Here is a 25,260-nt window from a genome sequence, read left to right as displayed (position 1 = left end):
TTGATCCCTGGCCTGGCACAGTGGGTTAAAGGATCTGGCATTGCCACACTGTGGTATAAGTCAAAACTGCAGCTCAGACCTGACTCCTAGCCTGAGAACTCCATAAATAAGAAAGAAAGAATGTATTCAACACTGAAAATATTGCGCTGGGTACTCCCTTTTGCCACAACCCATAGACCTGCTATGACCTGTTCTTACTGCTGTTCAACCAGTTCTAAGCCATATGCAGCGTCCTTTAACTCAAGAGCTACTGTAAACTGTGTTTACTTTATATAAGAAAAAATTTTTCCTCATTCTTTCAGGCAACATGCAAATAAATAGCAAAAACAACAAAACGTAGCCAATGTCAATCCCCACAAACCTTCTGGCACTGGAGACCTCAAGAACTCTTCATAGGCCTCATCAGATCTCTTTGCCCCTTTCTTTTTTTCCCTATAGGCATTTTACTTTTCTTTCTTCTTCTAAACTGACACCACCCAAACTATTTTTACAGCTCTCTCTCCTAAAGACCACTGTAAAATAGGGCAAGCCCTGTATCAATGCTCACACCCAAACAGCCTCCAGGCATTTTCTGCTCAAGGCTCCTCTCTCCAAGTGTGGTCCACATTAAAGATCTAGGTAACAGGAGTTCCCGTCGTGGCGCAGTGGTTAACGAATCCGACTAGGAACCATGAGGTTGCGGGTTCGGTCCCTGCCCTTGCTCAGTGGGTTAAGGATCCGGCGTTGCCGTGAGCTGTGGTGTAGGTTGCAGACGCGTTGCTGTGGCTCTGGCGTAGGCTGGTGGCTACAGCTCCAATTCAACCCCTAGCCTGGGAACCTCCATATGCGGCGGAGCAGCCCAAGAAATAGCAACAACAACAACAAGACAAAAGACAAAAAAAAAAAGATCTAGGTAACACCATAGATCTCCAAAATCAGAATCTTTGCAAGTTAGGCCAGAAAATGACTCTGTTTACACTAGGTTATTCACACACATGGTAAAGAACCACTCATTTAAAAGCTATCTGTTAACTGCAATGGAGAAACATGTAGAAAGCAAAATCACCTTTAAGAAAATGTACGGCCCCTTCCATCAATGTTTAAGAATTTACTTTATATTAATGGTAATACAGGCACACCTCGGAGATTTTGTGGGTTCAATTCTAGGCCACCACAATAAAGCAAATATAGCAAGGGAGTGAGTCCCACAGATTTTATGGTTTCCCAGTGCATATAAAAGTTATATTTACACTATCATCTGTGTAATGGCATGATGTCTTAAAAAAAAGTATATGCCTTAAAAAAATACTTTATTGCTACAAACCCTAGCCATTGTCCAGCAATACAATGTTGTTAAAAACCTTGAATTTGTAGAAACAAAACAAAACAAAAACACATCTGGGAAGCAAATAAAGTGAAGTGCAATGAAACAAGCTCTGTCTGTAATGCATAACTCAAGTCTTTTTTACAGAAATCACTTCACATAGCCCTTTGCATAGTTAAAAAGATCCTCACCTAAGGTCAAAAGCAAGGGCAATCCAAAATTTAACTTCACTAACCTATCACATAAGCTTAGCCGCTGACCCATCACACAACCTGCTTTATTCTTTAAAAAAAAAAAAAAAAAAAAAAAGTTTTGGAGGCTTATTCAAATATTGTCCAAATCTGTTCCTCTGTTTTCTTTAGTAATCTGCCAAATTCATATTTACAATTTATGCTATGTGGAGAAAATTAAATGCAGAAGCCAGTGTTTGCAAGCAGGAAATCAGAATGCCCACCAAGAAAAATTTACACAATGGATGGAACAAAGATGAATGCCCTGGTGTGTATTTACTTAGGAAACCAAAGTTAAAAGGAAACATCTAGATATCAAAAGCAAAATCAAAGATAAAGAAAAAAATTACTTTTTTTCCCTTTTTGGCTGTGCCAATGGCAATGTGGGAGTTCCTGAACCAGGGACTGAACCCTCACAACAGCAGCAGCAACGAGGGCACAGCAATGACAACACTGGATCCTTAACCCACTAACCACCAGGGAACACCACAAACTTTATGTTTAAAAACATGACTGCTATCAATCATGTAAATCATATGCATGAGTGTTACCCCTGCATACATTTTTTTTTTAAACTGGTTATATCACATGATCTTTTGCAGAGACCTATGAGATCCTCACTGATCTGTGTCAAGGGCAACCCCACTTCAACTGCATGACTAAACTACACCCTCACCCACTGAACCATCTGTATTCATTTCTAAAGGCTATATTGGAGCCTTTTTCCAATTCTCAATTCTGGCAGATCTTAAATGCCTCCTCCATTTCTCCCAGGCTGCTTCTCTCTAATCATAGGGGCCTAAGACAGGGACGTCCTCTCCCTCAAATGTCCCCAATTCACCTTGGCATGTCCTCTCCCTCAAATGCTAATTCACCGCATCCTACCAGCACTTCAAATACCAGCATCCCCAGAATGCAGATATAGCCGTTACTGTTCAAGCCTGAAAGGAGCCAATATGAAGGTCAAGAATTTCCAATTTCTACTCAGAAGAAAACAGAATATATTACATAAACACAGTCTTCAAAAGATTTAGATTACAATGGAGTTTATGCTCAAACACTTGTTACACATGTATAGTGTACAAACCACAAATCAAACTCCAGTTTGATCTGCTGCATGTAATAGCCAGAGAAGTGCCAAGACAGAGCTCACGAGGGGTGAGGAGAAGGGGTGAGGACAACTGGGGATGGCTTCACAGTGGGAGGAAGACCCTGGAAGACTCGTACTATTTGGACAGGAGAAGAAGGTACTGTAGAGGCGGGCAGCAGCATGAACATGGGCCTGGAGGTAGGAATGAGGACGGCATGTGGGAAGGCCAGGGAGGGCACGGCCATAGCTGGAGCAGAGCAGGGGCCCTGAAGAGGTATCGGAGCTAAATCTGCAGAGGGGCCCTGGGGACTCATCAGGGACAGCCCAAGAGCCTTGGAAGGCTTCTTCTCCATGGGGTGCAATTTCTGATGCTGAACAAAACTGCCATACCACTTGAAGGCTTTCCCACATACCTTACACTCATACGGCTTCTCTCCAGTGTGAACTCTCTGATGCTGAATGGAGGCGATCTTCTGGGTGAATGCCTTGCCACACTCCTTACACTGGTAGGGTTTCTCCCCAGTGTGAATTCTCTGGTGAACGATAAAAAGTGACCTACACCCAAAAGCTTTCCAACATTCCTTACACTTATAGAGTTTCTCCCCGGTGTGTAGCCTCTGATGCTGAAGATAGGCTGCGCTCCTACGAAAAGCCTTGCCACACTCCTGACACTCATAGGGTTTCTCCCCCGTGTGGATCCTCTGATGCTGAGTCAAGGCTGTGTTGGAACTCAGGCCTTTGCCACACTCCTTACACTCATAGGGCCCTTCGCCAATGTGATTTTTCTCATGTACAATACAGTCATAGCTGGACTTGAAAGCTTTGCCACATTCCTTACATTTGAAGGGCTTCTCCCCTGTGTGGCTCATCTGATGCCGAACGAGCTTTGAGTTATATCTGAAGATTTTCCCACATTCTTTACATTCGTAGAACTTCATTCCACCTCGAAGTATCAGATTCGGATTCAGACTGAAAGTCTGCCACGCTGCCTTGCTTTTAATATCAAAGGGCTGAGACACTGGCATTCTGTGCGACCCTGGTTCTTCAGAGGTTTCCTGCTTTACAGCTGGCTCTTCTGCCTTGGTCCAGGACTCACCACCTGACCGAAGAAACCATAAGTGTTCCTCATAACTGAACTGGAAGGGAAATAGGAGCCAGTGGTTCATTCTCTCTTATATATGACTTCTTTTTAAATATACCCATGAGATGACCACAAGCATTCAGAAGGAAGGATGAGAGAGAAAAAGAAAAACAGTAATATACAAATAGAGAAGTGATGACCCTGAAAACAGACCAGGAAGTGCCTCCTAAAAGGAAGGATAGGGAATGAACCAAGGCAGACGAAGCGCACAGAATGAGAATGTCAAGAGGGGGAGGAGGAGTTCCCACTGGGGTGAAGCCAGTTAAGGATCCAGCATTGTCTCTGTGGCAGCTCGGATTTGATCCCAGGCCTGGGAACCTCCATATGCAGCAGGTGTGGAGGAAGAAGGAGGAGGAGGAGAAGGAGAAGAAGAGAGAGGAGAAGGAGAAGGAGGAGAAGAAGAAAAAGAAGAATGGGGGGGGAGGGGAGGAGGAGAAAGAGGAGAAAAGAATGGGGAGGAAAGGAGGCAGGAAGGGGAGAGAAAAGAAGAGATCAGCAAGACATGAAACAGTTTTTAAAAGAAAGAGAGGGAGACCCTGACGGAGGGAAAACACATCAGTGAATAAGACGGAGCACATGAGCAACCTGGAAACACAAACCAGAGAGACGACAGATCCCAATGCCCCACCTGGAAGCCAGGAAACCATCCCAAATTCTGAATTCTAAATAACAGACTAATAATTACACTTTTAAACATCCCACATAATATTCTGGGATAAAAGATTATTTCTTTCAGAAAGTCAGCTAAAACACAAGTTAATCAGAGAAGTGCAGGCCACTGTGGTATTACTGCTAAAGGAACCACAATTTACAAAGTCACAATATCGGTGAGAAGTGAGGCCTGGAAACTTTCTTCCAAAAGGAAAGAAAATCAAGTAATCTAAAGTTCCCAGGACTCTAAGCAGTCAGTCTCAGGGAAATTCTAGGGTGGGCAGGTATGTGTTGGGTGTGGTATGCGGGAATATTCATGCCCTTTCCTCTATAGCCCCACATAAGACAAATACAATGTAATCATCAAGATGATGGCATCAGGAACTTTTAAATACTAAAAAATGATTTAAAAACTAAAAGTAAAAAACAAAATCATAGCTATGGCACAAATAAATCAGTGTGACCCACAGAATCATGTTTTCCTTGAAGTATGGCTGAACCCCTAATTTTCTGCCACAGAAAGTGGCATAAAATTGAGTATTTCCACTGGTAAGTGAGAACAGAGGTGGTTTTGGAAGTACTGGGTCACAGCTTTGCTGGGAGAGAATGGCCACGTCGATGTGGGACTGCATGCAGCCACACACCCCAGCGATCAGTCCTTCTGGGCTCCAGCTGGAACTCAGTACAGGTCACAGAATGTACTGAACACTACTTTATAAACTGCAGGGAGCTTTGTCCTCTGCTGCAGAAGAAACATTTCCAGCAAACCAGGAAGGCAGTAATTCCCGTCATGGCTCAGCAGAAATGAATCTGATGAGGATCCATGAGGATGCAGGTTTGATCCCTGGCCTCACTCAGTGGGTTAAGGATCTGACATTGCTGTGAGCTATGGTATAGGTCGAAGTTGAGGCTCAGATCCCAAGTTGCTGTGGCTGTGGTGTATGCCATAGGCTATAGCTCCGATTCAACCCCTAGCCTGGGAACCTCCACATGCTGAGGGTGCGGCCCTAAAAAAACATGACAAAAAAAAAAAAACCTCACAGGAAGGCAAAACCAGAAACCACCAGGTCCTTTTACTCACTCACCTGGACAGATGCCTCTCAAAACCTCTGCTTCCCAGGGATCTGGGCCCCATGGCGCTTCCCCTCTCTCCAGCTGGGAGATCACAACAGGTTTGGGGAATGGAAATGCTACTCCAGCAAGAAAAAGAGATAGACAAGTTGAGGCGAGACACCCAGAGCCAGTCCCGAGAACTCTCAGCCCACCTCACAATGGGCTAGCTGGGGAAGGGAGAAGTAGACTGCCCAGGGGATCAATGAGCCACCCAGGGGTTCTAAGGAAGGGGTCTAAACTGCATTCCAAAGTAAGGCCAGGGAGATGGTGATTCTCCTCAGGAAGAAACTGTAAGCTCGCCCTGACTCAGAAGAAAGGAAAAGCTGTGTGCACTGATATCCTGGGAGATTCTTTCACGAGGGAGAGGGCCCACATCCCACAAGAGTGGATGGATGAAGGCACAGAGGACTCCCGGGGAGTCCTTTCCCTCACGGCCCAGACCATACTCCTCCCTGGGATGTAACTATAAGTCCAATTTCAAAGGCAAAGGGAACGACAGATTTGCCCACCCAGCATCTCCAGAGGGTAGTGAGTGGAGAACTCCCGTCTAGAGCCATCAATCCTAAAGCCTATGAGAAGCCTGAAGAAGACGTCAAACTAGCAGAGAGGGCACCAAGAGAGACCTTACCCAGGGAAGCAACACTTGCATAATTCTCCAGCATCACCTCCCTGTACAGGGCCTTCTGCACAGGGGCCAGGCTGGCCCATTGGTTTTGGGTGAAGTACACTGCCACATCCTCAAAGGTCACTGGCTCCTGAAACAAGAGGTTCCCACTCAAGCTCTGAGTCAGGGCCAGAGTGGGCCAGTTTGAGCTTCAAGGAAGAGATGGACCTGCCAGGGTCTGTGACCTTGAGCCCCGTGGAAGGTCTGCTCTATGGACAAGAGCACCCATCATCCCAGTCAGGGGCCAGCCCTCAACCAGTGGCCCCACCTTCAAGTGCAGAACACCTATGGTTTTCCAGCTGCTCAGCTCTGGGGCTTTAAACTGTCATCCCAATCTCACAGCCTGGCATCTGGGCCCTCCTGCCTGGTAACTGCATCAGCTCCTATGTTCCTGTCTCCACACAGCTGTCCCTCTAGCACCTGCTGCCCTCGTGTACTCCATAACCTGTCACCTTATTCTCTATACACTAAACACTGCAGGCAGCTACCACTCTGTCTCCACTAGCCAAGTACATGCAACATGGCCACACTGGTTTTCTCCCCGAGCTTCTCCTTGGTCTTCCCAACATCTTCCACGATCAGTGGGGGAGAGGAGTCACTCCTTAGAAAAAGTCCCACTATTTTATAAATTTCTTTTTATACCTTCTTACCTTATCAGAAAGCTACCTATCCTGAAGGAAACCTACTGCTTGCCCATTCTGGCCTCTTCCCTGAACCACCTGTCTTCAAAGAAGGCTGGCCATGCACTGTCTCCAGGCACAGACACATCCCGTCTTAAGCTCTGTCCCACCTGCTAAGGTGTGCCCCTCTCTGTCTCCCCTGGGGCCACCTCTATCTTCCCAAGAGTGAAAGGAACTGGTATTTGTGGATTAGCCCCTAAGGGACCAGGCCCTTAGCTGGGTACTTTTAAATCTTGTATCTCATGGGAGTTCCTGTATGGTGCAGTCGGTTAAGGATCCGGCATGGCTGAAGCTGTGGCATAGCAAGATCTTATATCTCGTTTACTATTTACAACGTATATATGAAGTCGGAATTATTTACTCCCATTTTTCAAAGGATCAAACTAAGGTTCAGAAAAAATCTTTACTTTGCCCAAGATCACACAGCCAGGAAGTGACAGAGATGGGACTTCGACTCTGTCAAACAGAAAACCTGGGCTCTTCCCACATAGCAAGCTGCCTTCAACATGGGGCTCGTGAACTTCTCTAAACACGTGGCTAACCCCTGAACCTCATCATAACGTGGTGTTGCCCCATCTTTGGAGAACATCTTTTCAAACCCCTCTAATTCCCCAAATCACTGGTCGATCCATCTTTACCATGCTCCTTCCAGGCCCCTCCCCCAATCTAGACTGAGGGATCAGCTATTTTGAAAATGCACACACCATCCTAGGAACCAGAGCCTCTGCACCTTCCATGAGACACAGAGCAATTTCCTTTTTTTTTCTTTTTTTTTTTTTTTTGTCTTGTCTTTTTATGGCACATGGAAGTTCCCAGGCTAGGGGTCGAATCATAGCTGCAGCTGCTAGCTTACACCACAGCCACAGCAATGTGGGATCCAAGCTGCATCTGTGACCTACACCACAGCTCACAGCAACAATGGATCCCCAACCCAATAATCGAGGCCAGGGATTGAACCTGCATTCTCATGGATAACAGTTGGGCTCCTTACTGCTGAGCCACAACAGGAACTCCCAACAGTAATTTCTAATGGCACCCAGTAGCTAACTTCTTTGCTTTCACAGACAGCACAGTGCAGACCACAGAGACTGGGTTCTCAGCCTGGAAGGGGTTCATGACTTCTGCGCATTCTCATCTTGATGACCTCATAGATGATTCCCTCTCCTAGCAGATTCTCAGGACCCTATGCAGTCAGCCTTGTTCTTTTCAGGCACCAAAAATGAAAACACCTACTCACAGGAGCTCAGCTAAGCCCTTAAGTGCCCCACTCTCTCCCGGCAGCCCCTAGAGAAGCCTGTGGACTGGAGTCAGCACAGCGGTTGGGGAGAAGGGAATGTTCTCACAACTGCTCCTGGAGGAAGCAGGGAAGAAACATACCCCAAGGATAAAATCGGGCAACCCAAAATGCCTCCGGCTACTCTACTGGCAATACACTCAGTCCCTTTAAACAAGGACACTTAGGGGACTCAGTTCAACAGGAGAGAGAGAAAGAAAAAGGAAAAATTTACAAACTTCTCAAAGGGAGGGCTGACCCTTAAACTGTTGTCTGATGAGGTCCAAAAGGCCTTCCAAATAGTCTGAGCCAAAAATCCAACTACCAGGGAAACCATAGCCTGGTCAAGTTAGGCCTTTGTGGTCCTTTCCTGACTACCTGATAGCTCATGTAATTTTTTTTTTTAAAGACTAAAAGGAAGCTCAGCTCACCTGAGGCCAAGTGGTTTGGAGCATGGCTGATGTCCCCTGGCTCCGTGCACTGTCTTCTGGGTTTGGAAAAGCAAGAACCTTAAAAGCTAAGAAAAGAAGAGCCATGAGTACAATAGTCCCTGTCCTGCATCATCCACAACAGCCTACAGATGTCCCAGTCTCCCCATTTCTGGCACTGGCAGGAGACTCTTATCAGCCTCCCTCTGGCTGATCGCCCCAATCTCCTCATTAATTGCTCTGCCTGGTCCTCAAAACAATCCACCCCCTGCCTGCTCTGCCCAACAGCCTTGCTGAGCCCATTCACACCGAGCAAACTGAGCAATTCGAGACAAACCCTGCCCCTATAATGCTGGGTCTGAACAAACCTAAAAACCTAAAAAGCGCTTATAGGGACCATTACATTGACCCCAAAAAGATGCCTTTGGAGAGGAGAGATGGGGGTGGCTGGATTCGGATTAAGACTAGAATACTCAGGGAGTTCCCACTGCGGCACAGCAGAAAGGATCCGACTAGTAACCATGAAGTTGCGGGTTCCATCCCTGGCCTCGCTCAGTGGGTTAAGGATCCGGTGTTGCTGTGAACTGTGGTGTAGGGTGCAGAGGCGGCTTGAATCTTGCTTGCTGTGACTGTGGTGTAGGCCAGCAGCTGCAGTTCGGATTCGACCCCTAGCCTGGGAACCTCCATATGCCGCGGCTGCTGCCCTAAAAACAAACAAACAAAAAAGACTAGAATACTCCGTGTTTCCGTGGGTGATGGGGACAAGAGACCCACGGGGATCTCCACCCAAGCAAGGAAGCAGGAAACTTCAAACATCGGAAACGTCAGTACTGGGTGCGAAAGGCTGTTGAGCCAAGTTGTATAGGACAAAAAAGAGAATCACGCCTCGGTGGGCAAGGAGGCAGGGCCAGGGCTCTAGGAGGCCCTGCAGCCCCACGGAGGCTTCTGCGAGGCCCAGACGCCCGAGCTCCGATTCAGAGAGAGGCGAGTTCTGGGGCTGGGTGCTGACAAGCCGCCAGGGGAAGCCAAGAAGCCGGCGCCGGGCGGACCTGGTACGTAGAATTCGCCGGAACCTACACTCCACTCCGAACCCCGAAAAGGGGGTCCCTAAAAGCCGTCACGGAAGCTAGCTCGGCTGCTCGGCGCCACTCTACGCCGCCTGGAGGTTGGCCTTCTCGGTGATTCGCGCGGCGTGACACCACGTGACCCGAGGAGGCGGAGTTTCAAGCGGGCCCTTGCCCGTGACGTCACTGGCGGGCGCCACACCGCCGCGTGAGCCACGGAACTCTCATCACCTGTGCTCCAACATCTGAGCCGGCTTTGGACAGGGTAGGGCGCCGTACTGATGCCGCTTCGCTCTACTCGGACCTCGGCGTCGGTGGAGCCCCTGATAACCGACTGCCGCATCAGCTGTCGGCTGCGTTTACTCTGTGGATCACCTGGAGCCTGGGCTGTGGAGGCGTGGGGAGAGTGGACACTTGTGTAATTTCTTAGAGGCCCACACTAGGAGTATTACTTGGGTGCTAGGCTGAGAAGCCCTTAGGAAAAACATGGTTTCCACCTACCTCCGCCCTCCCCCCCCCTTTTTTTTTCTTTTTTACTGACGCACCTGTGACATAGGGAAGTTCCTGGGCCAGGAGTAAAATCGGAGCTGCAGCTGCAGGCCTATGCCACAGCAACACCAGATCCCAGCCACAACTGCGACCAACACCGCAGCTTGCAACAACGGGGAACTCCTCCACCTATGTTTTTAAAGCCCTCTCCCTTCCTAGGACCTTTTAGGGTAGATTCACTTAAAAACCAAAATAATGGTGACTAAGGCTGCCAGGGGCCTATATATACATGTCCTTTTTCCCCCTCTCTTTTTTGGCCGCCTTGCAGCTCCTGGGCTAGGGATCAGGTCAGAGCTGTAGTTGCGACCTCTGCTGCTGCAGTGACGCTGGATCCTTAACTCACTGTGCCAGGCTGGGAACCAAAGCTGAGTCCCAGTGCCCCAGAGATGCCATTGATACCATTGAGCCACAGCAGGAACTCCAAGACATATACTATATTAAATGATTTTGTCCTGAATTGACTTTAGCAGGACATCCTAAATGTCCCGTGTTTAACTTTTTCCAATAAATTACAAAATTTCTGTAATTTAAAGCTATCCTTCCACCTAGTGACAGGCACTTAAATAGCTTAAATTTCAACACTGGCTGAGAAAAAAAATCATACCTCCACAAAGATCTGGATAATCCTTTACAGCCTCTCCTGAAGGAAGAAAAAAAAGGTGGGGAGGCTAAGAAAACATTAAAAGCACTGTTTTTCCAGTTTCAAGAAAAGGAAAGACTGTTCTTTGACCAAAGTCCCAAGTCACAAGCCAGTAACTGTCCTTAAGAACAAGTAACTGCCATTAATTTGAGTTGACACACATGCTCTGAAAATCGGCCAGTAAGTCTCATTTTGGTCCCTGCAACTATTCTTCTGGTAGCTATCAAAATCAATGGCAGCCTGATTCTGCTGTGGTGCAGTGGGTTAAGGATCTGGCATTGTCACTGTAGGGGCTCAGGTCGCAGCTATGGTGAGGATTTGATCCCTGGCCTAGGAGCTTCCACAGTGTGTGACAGGTTGGCAGCCAAAAAGAAAAAAAAAAATCAGTGGCAGTCCCAAGCCTCAGAATATGAGCCAATCAGTGACAAACACCTTGAAAGTCAGTCAGTCAGTAATAGTCCTATCCATTGGACAATAGCCAGTTAGCAAGTGCCTCACTACAGTGATCAATGCTTCTGAAAGTCAATGGTTAACAGTAGCCTTACCCAGTGACCACTTCTTGCCAGTGTGCTTGCGGATGTGAGCAGACCTTTCCATTGACAACTCTGATAGGTCTACTGAACACTTCTAGATAGATGGTTCTACTCACCAAGCACTATAGAGCTAAAAAGAGAAATTTGCCTCCTGCTGCTAGAAGACAGAATGACCCTGGATATCTGGATACGTGATTCTATCCCAGGAATTTGTTACTCCCTTCACAGAAATTAGACATAGTTAACTGACCAACTACAGCATAAGGAAGTCCTATCATAAAGAGTATGTTGGGGGAGTTCCTGTCGTGGCTCAGCAGAAATGAATCTGACTACTATCCATGAGGATGCAAGTTCAATCCCTGGCCTCGATCAGTGGGTTAAAGATCCGGCGTTGCCAAGAACTGTGGTGTAGGTCACAGACACAGCTCAGATCTGGCGTTGCTGTGGCTGTTGTATAGGCCGGCAGCTACAGCTCTGATTGGACCCCTAGACTGGGAACTTCCATATGCCACAGGTGTGGCCCTAAAAAAAAGTATGTTAGGTACCTACAACACTAGACACTATATTAGATACATTACAAATCACCCCAAAACTTTGTGGCTGAAAACAAGATGCATTGATTGTTTCTCAAAGTCTCTGTGGATTAGAAAATTCAGGAGTGGCTTGGCTGGATGGTACTGGCTTGAGATCTCTCATGAGGCTACAATCAAGTATCACTTGAGGCAGCATGGCATCATGCATCAGAAAGCTCAACTGAAGCTGTATGATGTGCCTCCCAAAGAGCTCACTTACGTGGCTGGCAAGTTGGTACTGGTTATTGGTGTGAAACCTCAATCCCTTCCCACATGGATATCTGCACAGGGCTGTTTCCTCACCACATGGTAACAGGCTACCAGTAAAGCTAAGTAATCCAAGAGGCCAAGGCTAGCTGCAATGTCACTTATGACCTAGCTTTGGAAGTCATGTCCCATCATTGTCTCAATATACCATTATCACAGGCCAGTAATGATTCAATATTGGACAAGAGATACAAGGACATGAATGCTGGGATGAGAATTACTGGACCACTGTAGAAGCTGCCTATCACAGGAATAGTTCATTTTATAAAACTGATGGTATTATTATTATTATTATTATTATTATTATTATTATTATTATTATTATTATTGCTTTTGTCTTTTTAGGGCTGCACCCGTGACATGTGGAGGTTCCCAGGCTAAGGGTCGAATTAGAGCTATAGCCACCAGCCTATACCACAGCCACAGCAATGCCAGATCCAAGCCTCATCTGAGACCTACAACACAGCTCACACAATGCCAAATCCTTAACCCAATGAGCAAGGCCAGGGATCGAACCTTCGTCCTCATGGACACTAGTCAGATTTGTTTCCACTGAGCCACTTTAGGAATCTGCTGATGGTATTTTTATCATAAAGTTCATGCAACACAATTGTTTTAAATAGAAGAATTAAATTTCCAGGGAAAATAGCATGGTAAGTACTTACATTTGCATACTGCCCCTTCTCTAAACCTAACAAAAGAACATCTACCATGAATCTAGAGAGATAGGCACACAGATATGTGCATATACACACATATACACCACAAACTCTATGAAACAGTATATCAGCCAATTATTACAATTAGGGACTAACCTAAAGGGAAGGGAAACAAAGTTGGACATGCAATTTCTCTGGTATTACAGTGCAGTAAGAAGAAATCAGGGATCTCTGGTAGGCCCAAATAAAACCCCCCAATTGGAAGGATGACTGGACATACAGGCAGCTGGAGAAGAAAACTGGGAGCATGCTATATGGGGCCCATTCGTTCCCATAAAAGTCTCAGCAGAGGGATGGAGTGCAAGCATTGCTGATCTAGAAGAAGCCAGACGGCAATGTGAACCACAAGATGTTAGAAACTTCAGCCTTTGCAGCTATAAGAGTCTGTTCAAGTTTCAGGAAAATTAAAGTCTAGAGCTAGATGTCTCACACCTGGACAATGCCAGAAATATTCTCTCCTTAACAACACCCCACCTCCAGCCAATAGCCAGTATAATAAGACAAGAAAAAGAAAGTACATCCCGAATTGGAAGTGAAGAAGTAAAATTGTTATTTGTGGACATGATTCTCAAGGTCAGAAAATCCTATGCAATCTATAAACTGTTACTAGAATTAGTGAGTGCAAGGTTGCAGTATATAATGTCAAAACACAAAAATCAATTATATTTCTATATATCAAGAATAACATTGGAAATTTCTATTTATAATAGCATCAAAAAGTATGAAATAGACATAAATCTGATAAAAGGTATGAAAGACCTATACAGTAAAAATTACAAAACACTGGGAGTTCTCCTGTGGTGCAGTGGGTTAAAGATCTGGCACTGTCACTGCAGCGGCTTGTGTTGCTGATGTGACGTGGGTTTGATCCCTGAAACTTTCATGTGCCGTGGGCACAGAGAAAGAAAAAAAATTACAAAACACTGCTGAGAGAAATTAATAAAAAAAATTTTAAATGAAGAAATTTACCATGTTCATGAGTCAAGACTATATAGTTAAGATGTAAATTATACCAAAATTGATCTACAGATGCAATACAATCTCAATTAAAATCTAAGGATGTATTTTGTGGAAACTGACTAATTTATTCTAAAATTCATATGGAAGAGCTCCTATTGTGGTTCAGAGGGTTAAGGATCCAGCACTGCTGCAAGCTGCAGTGTAGGTTGCAGACATGGCTGGGATCTAGTGTGGCTGTGGCATAGGCATCAGCTGCAGCTCCGATTCAACCCCTGGCCCAGAAACTTCTATATGTCACAGATGCAGCTGTAAAAAGAAAAAAATAAATAAATAAAATTCATATGGAAATGCAAAGGACCTGGAATGGTCAAAACAACTTTGGCAAAAAACAAAGTAGGACTAATGCTATATGACTTCAACACTTAGAAAAACTACAGTAATGAATGCATTGTATTAATGGCATCAAGATAGACAAATAGATCAATGAAACTGAATCTAGAACTAGACTGACATATATATGGGCAATGGTGCCACAATAGATTACCAATTTAAAAAGAAAGGGGAGTTCCCATTGTGGCTCAGCAGTAATGAACCTATTATCCATGAGGATGCAGGTTTGATTCCTGGCCCTGCTCAGTGGATTAAGGATCCGGTGTTGCCATGAGCTGTGGAGTGTGTCACAGATGAGACTTGGATCTGGTGTTGCTATGGCTGTGGCGTAGGACTGCAGCTACAGCTCTGACTCAACCCCTAGCCTTGGAACTTCCATAAAAAGACAAAAAAAAAAAAAAAAAAGAAGAAGAAGAAGAAGAAGAAAAGGAGAGAGGAGGGGGAGGAAGGAACTTGGATCCATACCTCAGACTCAATACAAAGTTTAACTCAAGATAGATGATAGAACTAAAGGTAAAGTCTAAAACTATAAAACTTCTAGAAGGAAAAATAGGAAAAAGTCTTTGTAAACTCAGTTAAGGCAAAGAATTCTTAAATATGAGACTAAAAGTACAGTCCAAAAAAGAAAAAGCTGATAAATTAGACTTCATCCATATTAAAATCTTCTGCTCTTCGAAAGATTATTATTATTATTAATTATTTTGTCTTTTTGTGTTTCTAGGGCCGCACTCAAGGCATATGGAGGTTCCCAGGCTAGGGATCTAATCAGAGCTGTAGCTGCTGGCCTACACCACAGCCACAGCAATGTAGGATCTGAGCCACGTCTTCAACCTACACCACAGCTCACGGCAACGCCAGATCCATAACCCACTGAGCAAGGCCAGGGATAGAACTGTAACCTCATGGTTCCTAGTGGATTCACTTCCACTATGCCACGATGGGAACTCCCAAAAGATATTATTAAGAGAATGAAAAGACAAAACCACAGGCTTGGAGAAAATGTTTGGAAATCACACATATGAAAAAGGACTTGTATGTATAATATATAAAGACCTCTCAAAGGACAATAAAAAGAAAACCCAATAAAAACATAGGCAGAAAGTTATAAACAAAAACTTTAACCAAAGACGTAATGGAAGGCAAGTTAAGCACATGCAAATGTCATTAGAAAAAGCAAATTAAAATCTTCATGAGACAGCATTACACATTTACTATAAATAGCTAAAATTAAAAACGCTAACAATACTAAATGTAGGCAAAGACATTAGAAATAGAACTCTCACACAGTGCTGGTAGGAATTTAAAGTGGCACAACTTCTTTGTAGAACAGTTTGAAAATACTTAAAAAGTTAAATATACAAGTACTTTATGACTCAGCCATTCCACTCTGGTATTTACCTAAGAGAAATAAAAGCATACTTTCTTATAAAAACCTGAACACAAATGTTCACAGCAGCTTTATTTATAAAAGCCCCAAATTGGAAATAACCCAAATGTCCATCAGGAGGTGAATGGATAAACAAACGGTGATAAATCCATAGACTATCACTCAGCAATAGAAAGGAATAAAACCGGTGATATGTGCAACATGGGTGAATCTCAATGTAATTATGTTGAGTAAGACACCAGACAAAAAAGAAGAATACATACAGGGTGATCACATTTGTACACAATCCTAGAAAAGGAACGTTAATCCAAAGTGACTGAAGGCGGATCAGAAGTTCCCAGTGTGGCTCAGTGGTAATGAACCCGAATAGTATCCATGAGGATGAAGGTTTGACCCATGGCCTCCCTCAGTGTGTTAAGGATCCAGCGTTGCTGTGAGCTATGGTATAGGTCGAAGACGCGGCTCAGATCCTCTGTTGCTGTGGCTGTGTTGTAGGCCGGCAGCTGTAGCTCTGATTTGATCCCTAGCCTGGGAACTTCCAAGTGCCATGGGTGTGGCCCTAAAAAGACCAAAAAAAAAAAAAAAAAAGGCAATCCGACAGATCAGTGGATGCCTGGGGAGAGCCAGGAGGGAGGGATGACCAAGGGACATAAGCAAAGTTTGGGGGTTTATGGCTATGTTCATTATCTTGATTGTGGTGATTATTTCACTGGTATATACATGATAAGTCAAAACTTACCAATGACACTTTGATGATAAATAACCCTTTTGTTGATTATGCTCCAGTCACTGTTCTAAGCATTTCTATATGTATTAATGCAATTAATCCTCAGCACAAACCTATGAGGTAGATGGTTATCCTGATTTTACAGACAAGGATATTTGTGGAAAGTTTTCATAACTTAATCAAGATCACATGCCTGGGTTCATACCAAAGTTGGCCTGGCTCCAAAAGATTAACTGCTACTGTCTGCTTCCTGAAATGGGCAAAGTCAAGCTGTCTGCCCAAGTGGATGTCAAAACAGAACACATTTATTTCTCTCATATCCACAGGTAACAGAAAATAATGGCAGCTTCTTCCACAATCATAAAAAATAACTAGGTGAAATTGCAAGGAAATGTTGACATACAAGGCCACTTGGAACATTAATGAGATGGACGAATTTAAGACAAATAGGGCGTTACATCTGACTCAAAGGGAACATTTCTCTGAAGGCACAGACTATAATCAAGTAGCAAAAAGTCACTGTAGGGTCAGAAGTAGTGAGGGTGGGCACTTCACCAGAGGTAGATCTCCGAGGGTCTGCACCCTATTAGGAATGTGCTTCAGGATGCAGATGGGGGAGTTCCCGTCGTGGCACAGTGGTTAACGAATCCGACTAGGAACCATGAGGTTGCGGGTTCGGTCCCTGCCCTTGCTCAGTGGGTTAATGATCGGGCGTTGCCGTGAGCTGTGGTGTAGGTTGCAGACGCGGCTCGGATCCTGCGTTGCTGTGGCTCTGGTGTAGGCTGGTGGCTATAGCTCCGATTAGACCCCTAGCCTGGGAACCTCCATATGCCGCAGGAGCAGCCCAAGAAATAGCAAAAAAGACAAAAAAAAAAAAAGATGCAGGTGGCTCCTCATGGAGAGGGCCCCTCTGTTTTGTATTTAGGAGACTTCCAATATTCAGATTGTAATAGAGGGTCCACATAGCTTGCCTTTTTCTTCCTGGTATACCCCTTGTTTTGTCTTTTTTTTTTTTTAGGGCTACACCCGCGGTATATGGAGATTCCCAGGTTAGGGGTCTAATCAGCAGCTCCCAAAGTCAAGGTGCTGGGGAACATTCCCTAAGGTCAGTGCATATGGCTCTGCTTCTTTGGAAATGTGTTCTCTTGGAGTTGATTCTTCCTTGATAGTTCTGGTCTCCCCCTTCACTCCACCCCTCCCCCCACAGATATCATGAAAAGAAAATACAAGTGTCAGCCCCTAATACCACAAAAAAGAAAATAATTGTACTCAGGAATCAAGTGGTTTTGATTTGCCTTGAGTACATAGCTATTTTCCAATATGTACACCAACTGGCTACCAAAGACTACCACGCAGCAGAGCCCCACAAGTGGAAGACTTGATGGGAGACGGGCCTGTGAGGCCAGGAGCATTCCTGTAAGAAGCATCAAGACAGGAAACAGTAGAGACTACTTACTAGGATAGAAAGACCTACAGCTTTCTCCCAAGTGAATGGGATGGATCAGGGCAGACATAAAGAAGTGATAGATGGAGTTCTTCTGTGGTGCCTCGGGTTAAAGATCTGGCGTGGTCGTTGCTGTGGCTCATGTCGCTGTGGCTTATGTCACTGCTGTGGCACACATGTGATCACTGGCTCCAGGAAATTCCACGTGCCTCAGGTGTAGCCAAAAAAAAAAAAAAAAATTATCCATGCCATTATCTTTGACAGAGACCTGACCTCTGTCATCAAGTTGACTCTAGTAAAGCAGCAGGTTCCTATGCTGCAGCTGAGGGGACCACAAAGGGCAAACACCAGGGTACCCGGAAGGAAAGGGGGCAGCGTGCAGGCATGCCTTTAAAATAAAAGAACACTAGACATGAGGAGAACCCTTCCAGGAATGGATATCCAGCCCTGAGCCAATCAGGTAATGATTCTCCTCCTCTTTCCTAAAACTCTATACAGAATTTGTATATAGTTTAACATGATAATGGGAATGGAAACTCCTACACTAACTAAAAAGGGAAACCAGAAGGCTATCTTCCCTTCACTGTTGAGCCCATTTGCACGCTGATATAATTATCAGCACTGGGCCAGGGTTTACAAGCAAACGTTTATAAACAAATTGTTTAGAAAATACTTCTTACTCAGATAACCTGGTCATATCCAGAAAAGCACACAAGGCTGAGGTGGAGATGAAGTGATGTGCGTTATTAATGGTCATTCTTTGTAAGGCGTCTGAAGAGCACAGAAAAATTTAACAGGCAGAGAAGGGGTAAAGCAGAATAAGAGACAAAAAATATACATATACTATTTTATTTTAATTCTCATATCAATACCTTTCAAAGTGAGGAAGCCATTCGCCTTTCATTTACAAGTTTTGCTTTAAAAGTTTATCAGCCAAAAACTGGTTGAGAAGATCAATAAAATTTATATACCGCTGGCCAGATTACTCAGAAAAAAAATTACCTATATTAGTAATTAAAAAAGGTGAGTTCACTGCAAATAAAAGGATAATAAACAAACATTATGGGAGTTCCCCTTGTGATACAGCAGAACCAAGGAATCATGAGGTTGCTGCTTTGATCCTTGGCCTTGCTCAGTGAGTTAAGGATCTGGTGTTGCCATGAGCTATGGTGAAGGTTGCAGACATGGCTTAGATCTGGCATTGCTGTGGCTCTGGTGTAGGCCAGCAGGTGTAGTTCCTATTCAACCCCCCAGTCTGGGAATCTCCATATGCCTCGAGTGCAGCCCTAAAAAGCAAAACAAAAACAAAACAGTGTCTTCTCTCAAAAAAAAATTATCAAATAGAATCTAAACTATAGTAAGGAGTTCCTGTCATGGCTCAGTGGAAATGAACCCAACTAGTAACCATGAGGACGTGAGTTTGATCACTGGCCTCGCTCAGTGGGTTAAGGCTCCTGCATTGCCATGAACTGTGGTGTAGGACACAGATGCAGCTCGGATCCCAAGTTGCTGTGGCTGTAGTATAGGCCGGCAGCTGCAACTCCAATTTGACCCCTAGCCTGGGAACTTCCGTATGCTGCAGGTGCAGCCCTAAAATAAAATAAAATAAAATAAAAAAGCAAAAATAAATAAATAAATAAAATAAAATATAGTAAACGAAAAATACACCATGACCAAGAGGGTTTTATTCAAGGAATGCATGAAAAATTGGTTTAACACTTGAAAACCAAAGTAATTCACAAACTAAAAAAGAAAAATCATATGATCATCTACATAAGCAAGAAAAAGCATCGGTCAAAATCCAACATCCATTCCCGATTTAAAAAAAAAAAAACTCTCGGCAAACTAGGAATAGAAGAGATCATTCTAAACCTGATAAAGGGCATTTACAAAAACTTACAGTGAAGATCATGCTTAATTTAGTTGAAACACTGAATGTTTTACCCTAAGATCAGGAAGACATCAAGAATATTTGCTCTCACCACGTCTACTCAACATTGAAGTGGAGGGTCTAGCCAGTAGAAGTAGGCAAGAAAAAAGAAATAAACAGCATCCAGATTGGAAAGAAAAACGTAAAATTGTTTTTATTCATAGATGATGTATCTCTGTAGAAAACCCAATGGAATCTATAAAAACATTACTAGAATTGCTTTATCCAAGATGACTTTCCAATCTGTGGATAGGAATGAAAACTGAAAATTTGTATGTTATGATGCAAATTCCACTTTTTAGTGAATTTCCATTTTTCAGTCCTAACTGCCAAATCTGTCCTAATCAGTCACCCCACAATCCCTTGTTTTTTTCCATCTTGATTATGTCTTAGTTTGGGAATTCTTGTTTCTCCACTCCCCTTAATTCCTCCCTTCCCCAAACACACCAGACAATGACAAATGCACAGTGGAAGCCACAGTCTGGACCTGGATCCGGAGCTGACAGTCTTTTTTTCTTAGGGCAGCACCTAAGGCATAAGGAAGTTCCCAGGCTATGGGTCAAATCCGGAGTTACAGCTGCCCTCCTACACCAGAGCCACAGCAACACCAGATCCCAGCGGCGTCCTCTATCTACACCGAAGCTCGAGTCAACTGCCAGATCCTTAACCCACTGAGAGAGGCCAGGGATCAAACCCGGATGCTCATGAATACTAGTCGGGTTTCTTTCCACTGAGCTACAACCGGAACTCCTTTACTTTTTTTGTTGTTGTTTGCCAATACTTTTACTGAAGTAGATTTAATTCCATACATTCTTTTTTTGTTGTTTTTTTTTTTTTTCCCACTGTACAGCAAGGGGATCAAGTTATCCTTACATGTATACATTACAATTACATTTTTTCCCCACCCTTTGTTCTGTTGCAACATGAGTATCTAGACAAAGTTCTCAATGCTACTCAGCAGGATCTCCTTGTAAATCTATTCTAAGTTGTGTCTGATAAGCCCAAGCTCTCCCTCCCACTCCCTCCCCCTCCCATCAGGCAGCCACAAGTCTCTTCTCCAAGTCCATGATTTTCTTTTCTGAGGAGATGTTCATTTGTGCTGGATATTAGATTCCAGTTATAAGTGATATCATATGGTATTTCTGGCTCATTTCACTCAGTATGAGATTCTCTAGTTCCATCCATGTTGCTGCAAATGGCATTATGTCATTCTTTTTACGGCTGAGTAGTATTCCATTGTGTATGTATACCACATCTTCCGAATCCAATCATCTGTTGATGAACATTTGGGTTGTTTCTTTTTTTCTTTTTTTTTTTGGACATGTGTTCTCTTGACATCAAGAGCATGAGAGGGCAGAGAAAGGGAGCCACAGAGGCTGAGAGGATGCTTGCTCACCGGGCACCAGGTAATCTGGAGCATGGCAGGAGTCTCTGCTTTGCACATGTCCTCTGAGACCTAAGAAGTGACACTAAAAAAAAAAATGAAGAGGCGCGGGTTAAGAGTGATGCTGTCTCGCACCCCGCAAGTATCTTCTGTTCGCCCATGCCCCCTTGCGTCCCGTTACTCCCTCACCACAAAGGAACAGGGGTTGGAAAACCCAGTACTATGCCCCAGGAGACCGAAATCTGTTACCCCAACACGGATACTCGCATCCCAGACAACCACTAAGCCCGGGCAGGGCAGGCACAGAGAAAGCGTGGGTCCGCTTTCAGCCGCCTGCTTGTTTGTTTGTTTGTTTTTTGTTAACATTCCAAAGCCATTCTATTTAGTAGAAAATTCTTCATGACACCTCTCAGGCTGGAAACAGAGCTTGGTGTAAAGAGCCTCATTTCTGATTAGATTTGTCTGACTAAGGCAGCTTCTTGACCTATCCCCACCCCCAAGAGATTTTCCTAAAAACTATGGGACAATCAGGGAAGTAGTACATATATTCCTTTCGAAATAAGGGCAACCTGACTCCTCCCAGAAGGTAAGTTTACAACACTGGCTCCTGAAGCAGGAGCCTCCCTGCCCAGCTGTTTGGGAAAGCGTCCAACTGGCTCATCCGGAAGTATGTTAACGGTTTCCCCATCCTCTCTAGGAACTTGGGAAGTTTCCCATCTCTGTGGTTCCCTAACCCAGCCACAACCACTCTGTCCCCACTTTGGGAGACAATAAGGGTCAGACTTGTCAGCCAGGAGGCTCGGGTCCTGAAGCGCCCCCACCCGGTAGCTTCTGGGGGGGACGCTGGCCGGCTGGCTCAAACCACAAAATGGTTACAATCCTGGTAATTATCCAGCGTCCTCTGGCCTCCACCACTTCTGGTTGCCCTTACAGGTAATGAAGAGGAACCATTACTACACTTATGACCTAGCAGCCTGGGTTCTGCGGCTACGCCCATGTAGGAGAATTGTAAAGAGTGGAGCCCATCATTTCAATGGCCAAATGTATGAGTCGAAAGCATCACCTACCTAGGTCCAGAAACCTAGCTGCACCATTTATTAACTGTGACCAGAAGCAAGTTGCTTTGCCTGTTTCATTGTCTGCTAAATGGGTATGACAGTGGTACCAACCACAAAGGACTGTTGAAGGATAATAAATGAATTCATGGATTGGCAAAGTGTCTGTACAGTAGTGCATGAATGTAATAAATGCTTGTGAGTTTGTTTTCTAATTGCATTATTTGTTTTTAGAGATACAAGTGCAGTGAGGGCTCCACTGTGTGCACGGTTTAGGAAAAGAGCTATTAACATTTAGCCTTAGAGCCCTTTCTCACCTATACCTGGATGTGTGTTCCAGGCCCAACCTGGAGAAATTCAGTGCTTCTACCCAGAAAGGTTTTTAATTAAAAAGGAATCTTCAGTTAGTGCAACTACAGAGGGCCTGGACAGCAACTGAACCAGGATATGGCTTCTCTTCTGTGGCCCCAGATGCTACAGTATCCAGAGACTTTCCCTCTGCTGTCTCAAATGCCCAATAATGAGGGCCTTTCATACACTAAATAGCCAAAGTCTCCTGCATTTAGGCATCTGCTGCATATTGCTTCAGCCTAGCTCCCTTTTGTAACTACACATAAAACATTCAAACTAAACCAGGAGTTCCTGTCATGGCTCAGCACTTTAACGAAACTGACTAGCATCCATGAGGACGCGGGTACAATCCTTGGCCTCGCTCAGTGGGTTGAGGATCCCGTTTTGCTGTGGCTCTGGCGTAGACCAGCAGCTACAGCTCCAATTGGATCCCTAGCCTGGGAATCTCCATATGCAGCGGCTGCAGCCCTAAAAAAACAAAAAGACCTAAAAAAAAAAAAAAGAAAAGAAAAGAAACCAAAACTCTAAATAGCATTAAAAATCCCCAAAGGAAAAATATGTTGGAGTTCCTCTGTGGTGCAGGCAGTGGGTTTAGGATCAGTGTTGTCACTGCAATGGCTTGGGTTGCTGCTGTGGCATGGGTTCAAGGCTTGGCCTGGGAAGTTCCACATGCCACAGGTATGCCCTCCCCCAATTTATTTAATAGCAAAAGGAAAAATATGTTTAAAATGTATTACTTTGTTGCAATCAATTTATATTCATTAATTAAATTTCCTTCTGCTAGTTACTTTATAGTCTTATATAATAGCTAAGATTTATGGGAGCTTAATATGTGCTAAAAACTGTTTATAAGCATCATCTCTTTCCATCTTCACTTCTGAGGTAGGTACTGCTACCATCCTCATTTTACAAGTGAGGAAACTGAAGCCAAAGAGGTTTAGAAATCATCTAAAGGGATTTCCCTTCGTGGCGCATTGGAAATGAATCTGACTAGAATCCATGAGGATGCGGGTTCAATCTCCGGCCTCACTCAGTGAGTTGGGGATCCAGCATTGCCATGAGCTGTGGTGTAGGTTGCAGATGCAGCTTCAATCCCACCGGCTGCTGTGGCTGTGGCGTAGGCCAGCAGCTGTGGCTCCGATTCGACCCCTAGCTTGGGAATTTTCACATGCTGCGGGTACAGCCCTAAAAAGCAAAAAAAATAGAACTCATCTAAGGCTACACAGCTAAAAGAGTCCATTAACTAATACCTGGGAAGTTTTTCCCGGGAGCTATAAAACATTTTAAATATCGTGGAAACAATACAGAGAATTCCCTGGCTCCACACCCCAGCCTTTGCTGCACTACTCTGTCCTCTGAATTGCCTAATGTCATCAGTTTTGCAGTCCTCCTGCTGTCCCTCTTAGATTCACACCCTACTAATATAGTGTCTCCACAGTGTCTTCCAAATTCCCCTAAGTTCCAAGGCCTCCAAGGACAAGTGTGAACTACTGGCACAGGAGGCCTGCTTGCTGGCAGACATAGTCTGTAGAAAGTGATGTGGATTTCTAGCCCCCAGAAAATTTCACTGGCGGGTGCTTCCACTTCCTGAAATCAAACGGATCTTCTGAAAAAAAAACATGTCCTCTCTCTAACCAAAGTTATCTCCCGGTCTGGATAATCTCATCTCACCTCAAACCACTTTTCCCGAAACACCCCTTCATGTGTGTAGACACACATCCATACCTGCTATACTGCCAGCAAAGGGGAAGCCCAAGTCTGGCCTTGACTCCCCTGACAGGTGATCTAAGAGCAGCTGTCAGGAAGCCAGTTTACCTGGGACCACACTGTCTGAAGCAAGGCTGCCTCCCCCTGGCTTCCTGCACTGCTCTCTGATTTGAAAAAAGGCATTGTCTCAGATCTAAGGAGAAAAGACTCTGAGTGAAACCGCCCCTCTCTTGCAGACCAAGTAGCATTACTTCCCTTCACATCTCTCACCACCATCCCTAGACTCCCTTAACTTTTTTTTTTTTTAGGGCCTCACCTGCGGCATATGGAGATTCCCAGGCTAAGGGTCTAATTGCTGCTGTAGCTGCTGGCCTACACCACAGCCAGAGCAATTCCAGATCTGAGCCGCGTGTGCAACCTACACCACAGCTCACGGCAATGCTGGACCCTTAACCCCCTGAGCAAGGCCAGGAATCAAACCCACAACCTCATGGTTCCTAGTCGGATTCGTTTCCACTGCACCATGACGGGAATTCCTAGACTCCCTTAACTCTTGTTCTGCAATGACCGCCCTACACTCCATGACAGCCCAGCCCCTACCCTGACCCACAGCATAATAACTTCTTCAGTTTACTTCTCCATCCACTTGCTGGCAAAGCACATGGCCTCTCAAGATACACCACTACAGTCCAATATTCAGATCTGAGGCTCGGCTAGAGAAGAATCCTGGCCAAGTGACTGCTTGGGTTGGAACAGAAAATAGCTTCTAAAGAATGTGTCCAGCGACCCTGACCATTGACAAAGATTCTGTCCTTGACCAAACTCTTGCCATGCTCTTTGAAACTTTTCTTGGGTAGGCCTTCAAACCTTGGCATATAACGACTTGAACAAAACATTAACATCATTTCTAACAGTTCAAGGCCACATCCCTAGGATTGACTCTACCCCTTTTAGAGGGTCTGCCTGAGAAAATCATAGCCCATCAAAAGAATGTAGCATTTGTTGAGT

General features: G+C 44.7%; 1 protein-coding gene across 7 annotated transcripts; it reads right to left on the bottom strand.

Annotated features, from left to right (window-relative positions):
- Positions 1 to 2,562: 2,562 nt before the first annotated feature.
- LOC125122347 (zinc finger protein 621-like) lies at positions 2,563 to 9,743 on the bottom strand. 7 transcript variants are annotated; one of them, XM_047770557.1, is made up of 5 exons: positions 9,623 to 9,743; positions 8,577 to 8,662; positions 6,157 to 6,310; positions 5,501 to 5,605; positions 2,563 to 3,722 (listed from the first exon to the last, which is right to left on the bottom strand). In XM_047770557.1, the coding sequence occupies exons 2-5, from the start codon at positions 8,598 to 8,600 to the stop codon at positions 2,683 to 2,685; spliced, it is 1,323 nt and encodes a 440-aa protein (XP_047626513.1). In that variant the 5' UTR covers positions 8,601 to 8,662; positions 9,623 to 9,743; the 3' UTR covers positions 2,563 to 2,682. The 7 variants fall into 7 exon arrangements, with proteins under 7 accessions (XP_047626513.1, XP_047626533.1, XP_047626542.1 ...); XM_047770577.1 differs by having other exon boundaries at positions 6,157 to 6,283; positions 9,623 to 9,737; XM_047770586.1 differs by having other exon boundaries at positions 6,157 to 6,280; positions 9,623 to 9,737.
- Between the last annotated feature and the right edge of the window lie 15,517 nt (positions 9,744 to 25,260).

This window comes from Phacochoerus africanus, chromosome 1 (genome assembly GCF_016906955.1).
Source record: "Phacochoerus africanus isolate WHEZ1 chromosome 1, ROS_Pafr_v1, whole genome shotgun sequence".
NCBI classification, from domain to species: Eukaryota; Metazoa; Chordata; class Mammalia; order Artiodactyla; family Suidae; genus Phacochoerus; species Phacochoerus africanus.
Note: the sequence above shows the minus strand (reverse complement) of the source record. Positions and strands in the feature narration are given on the sequence as shown.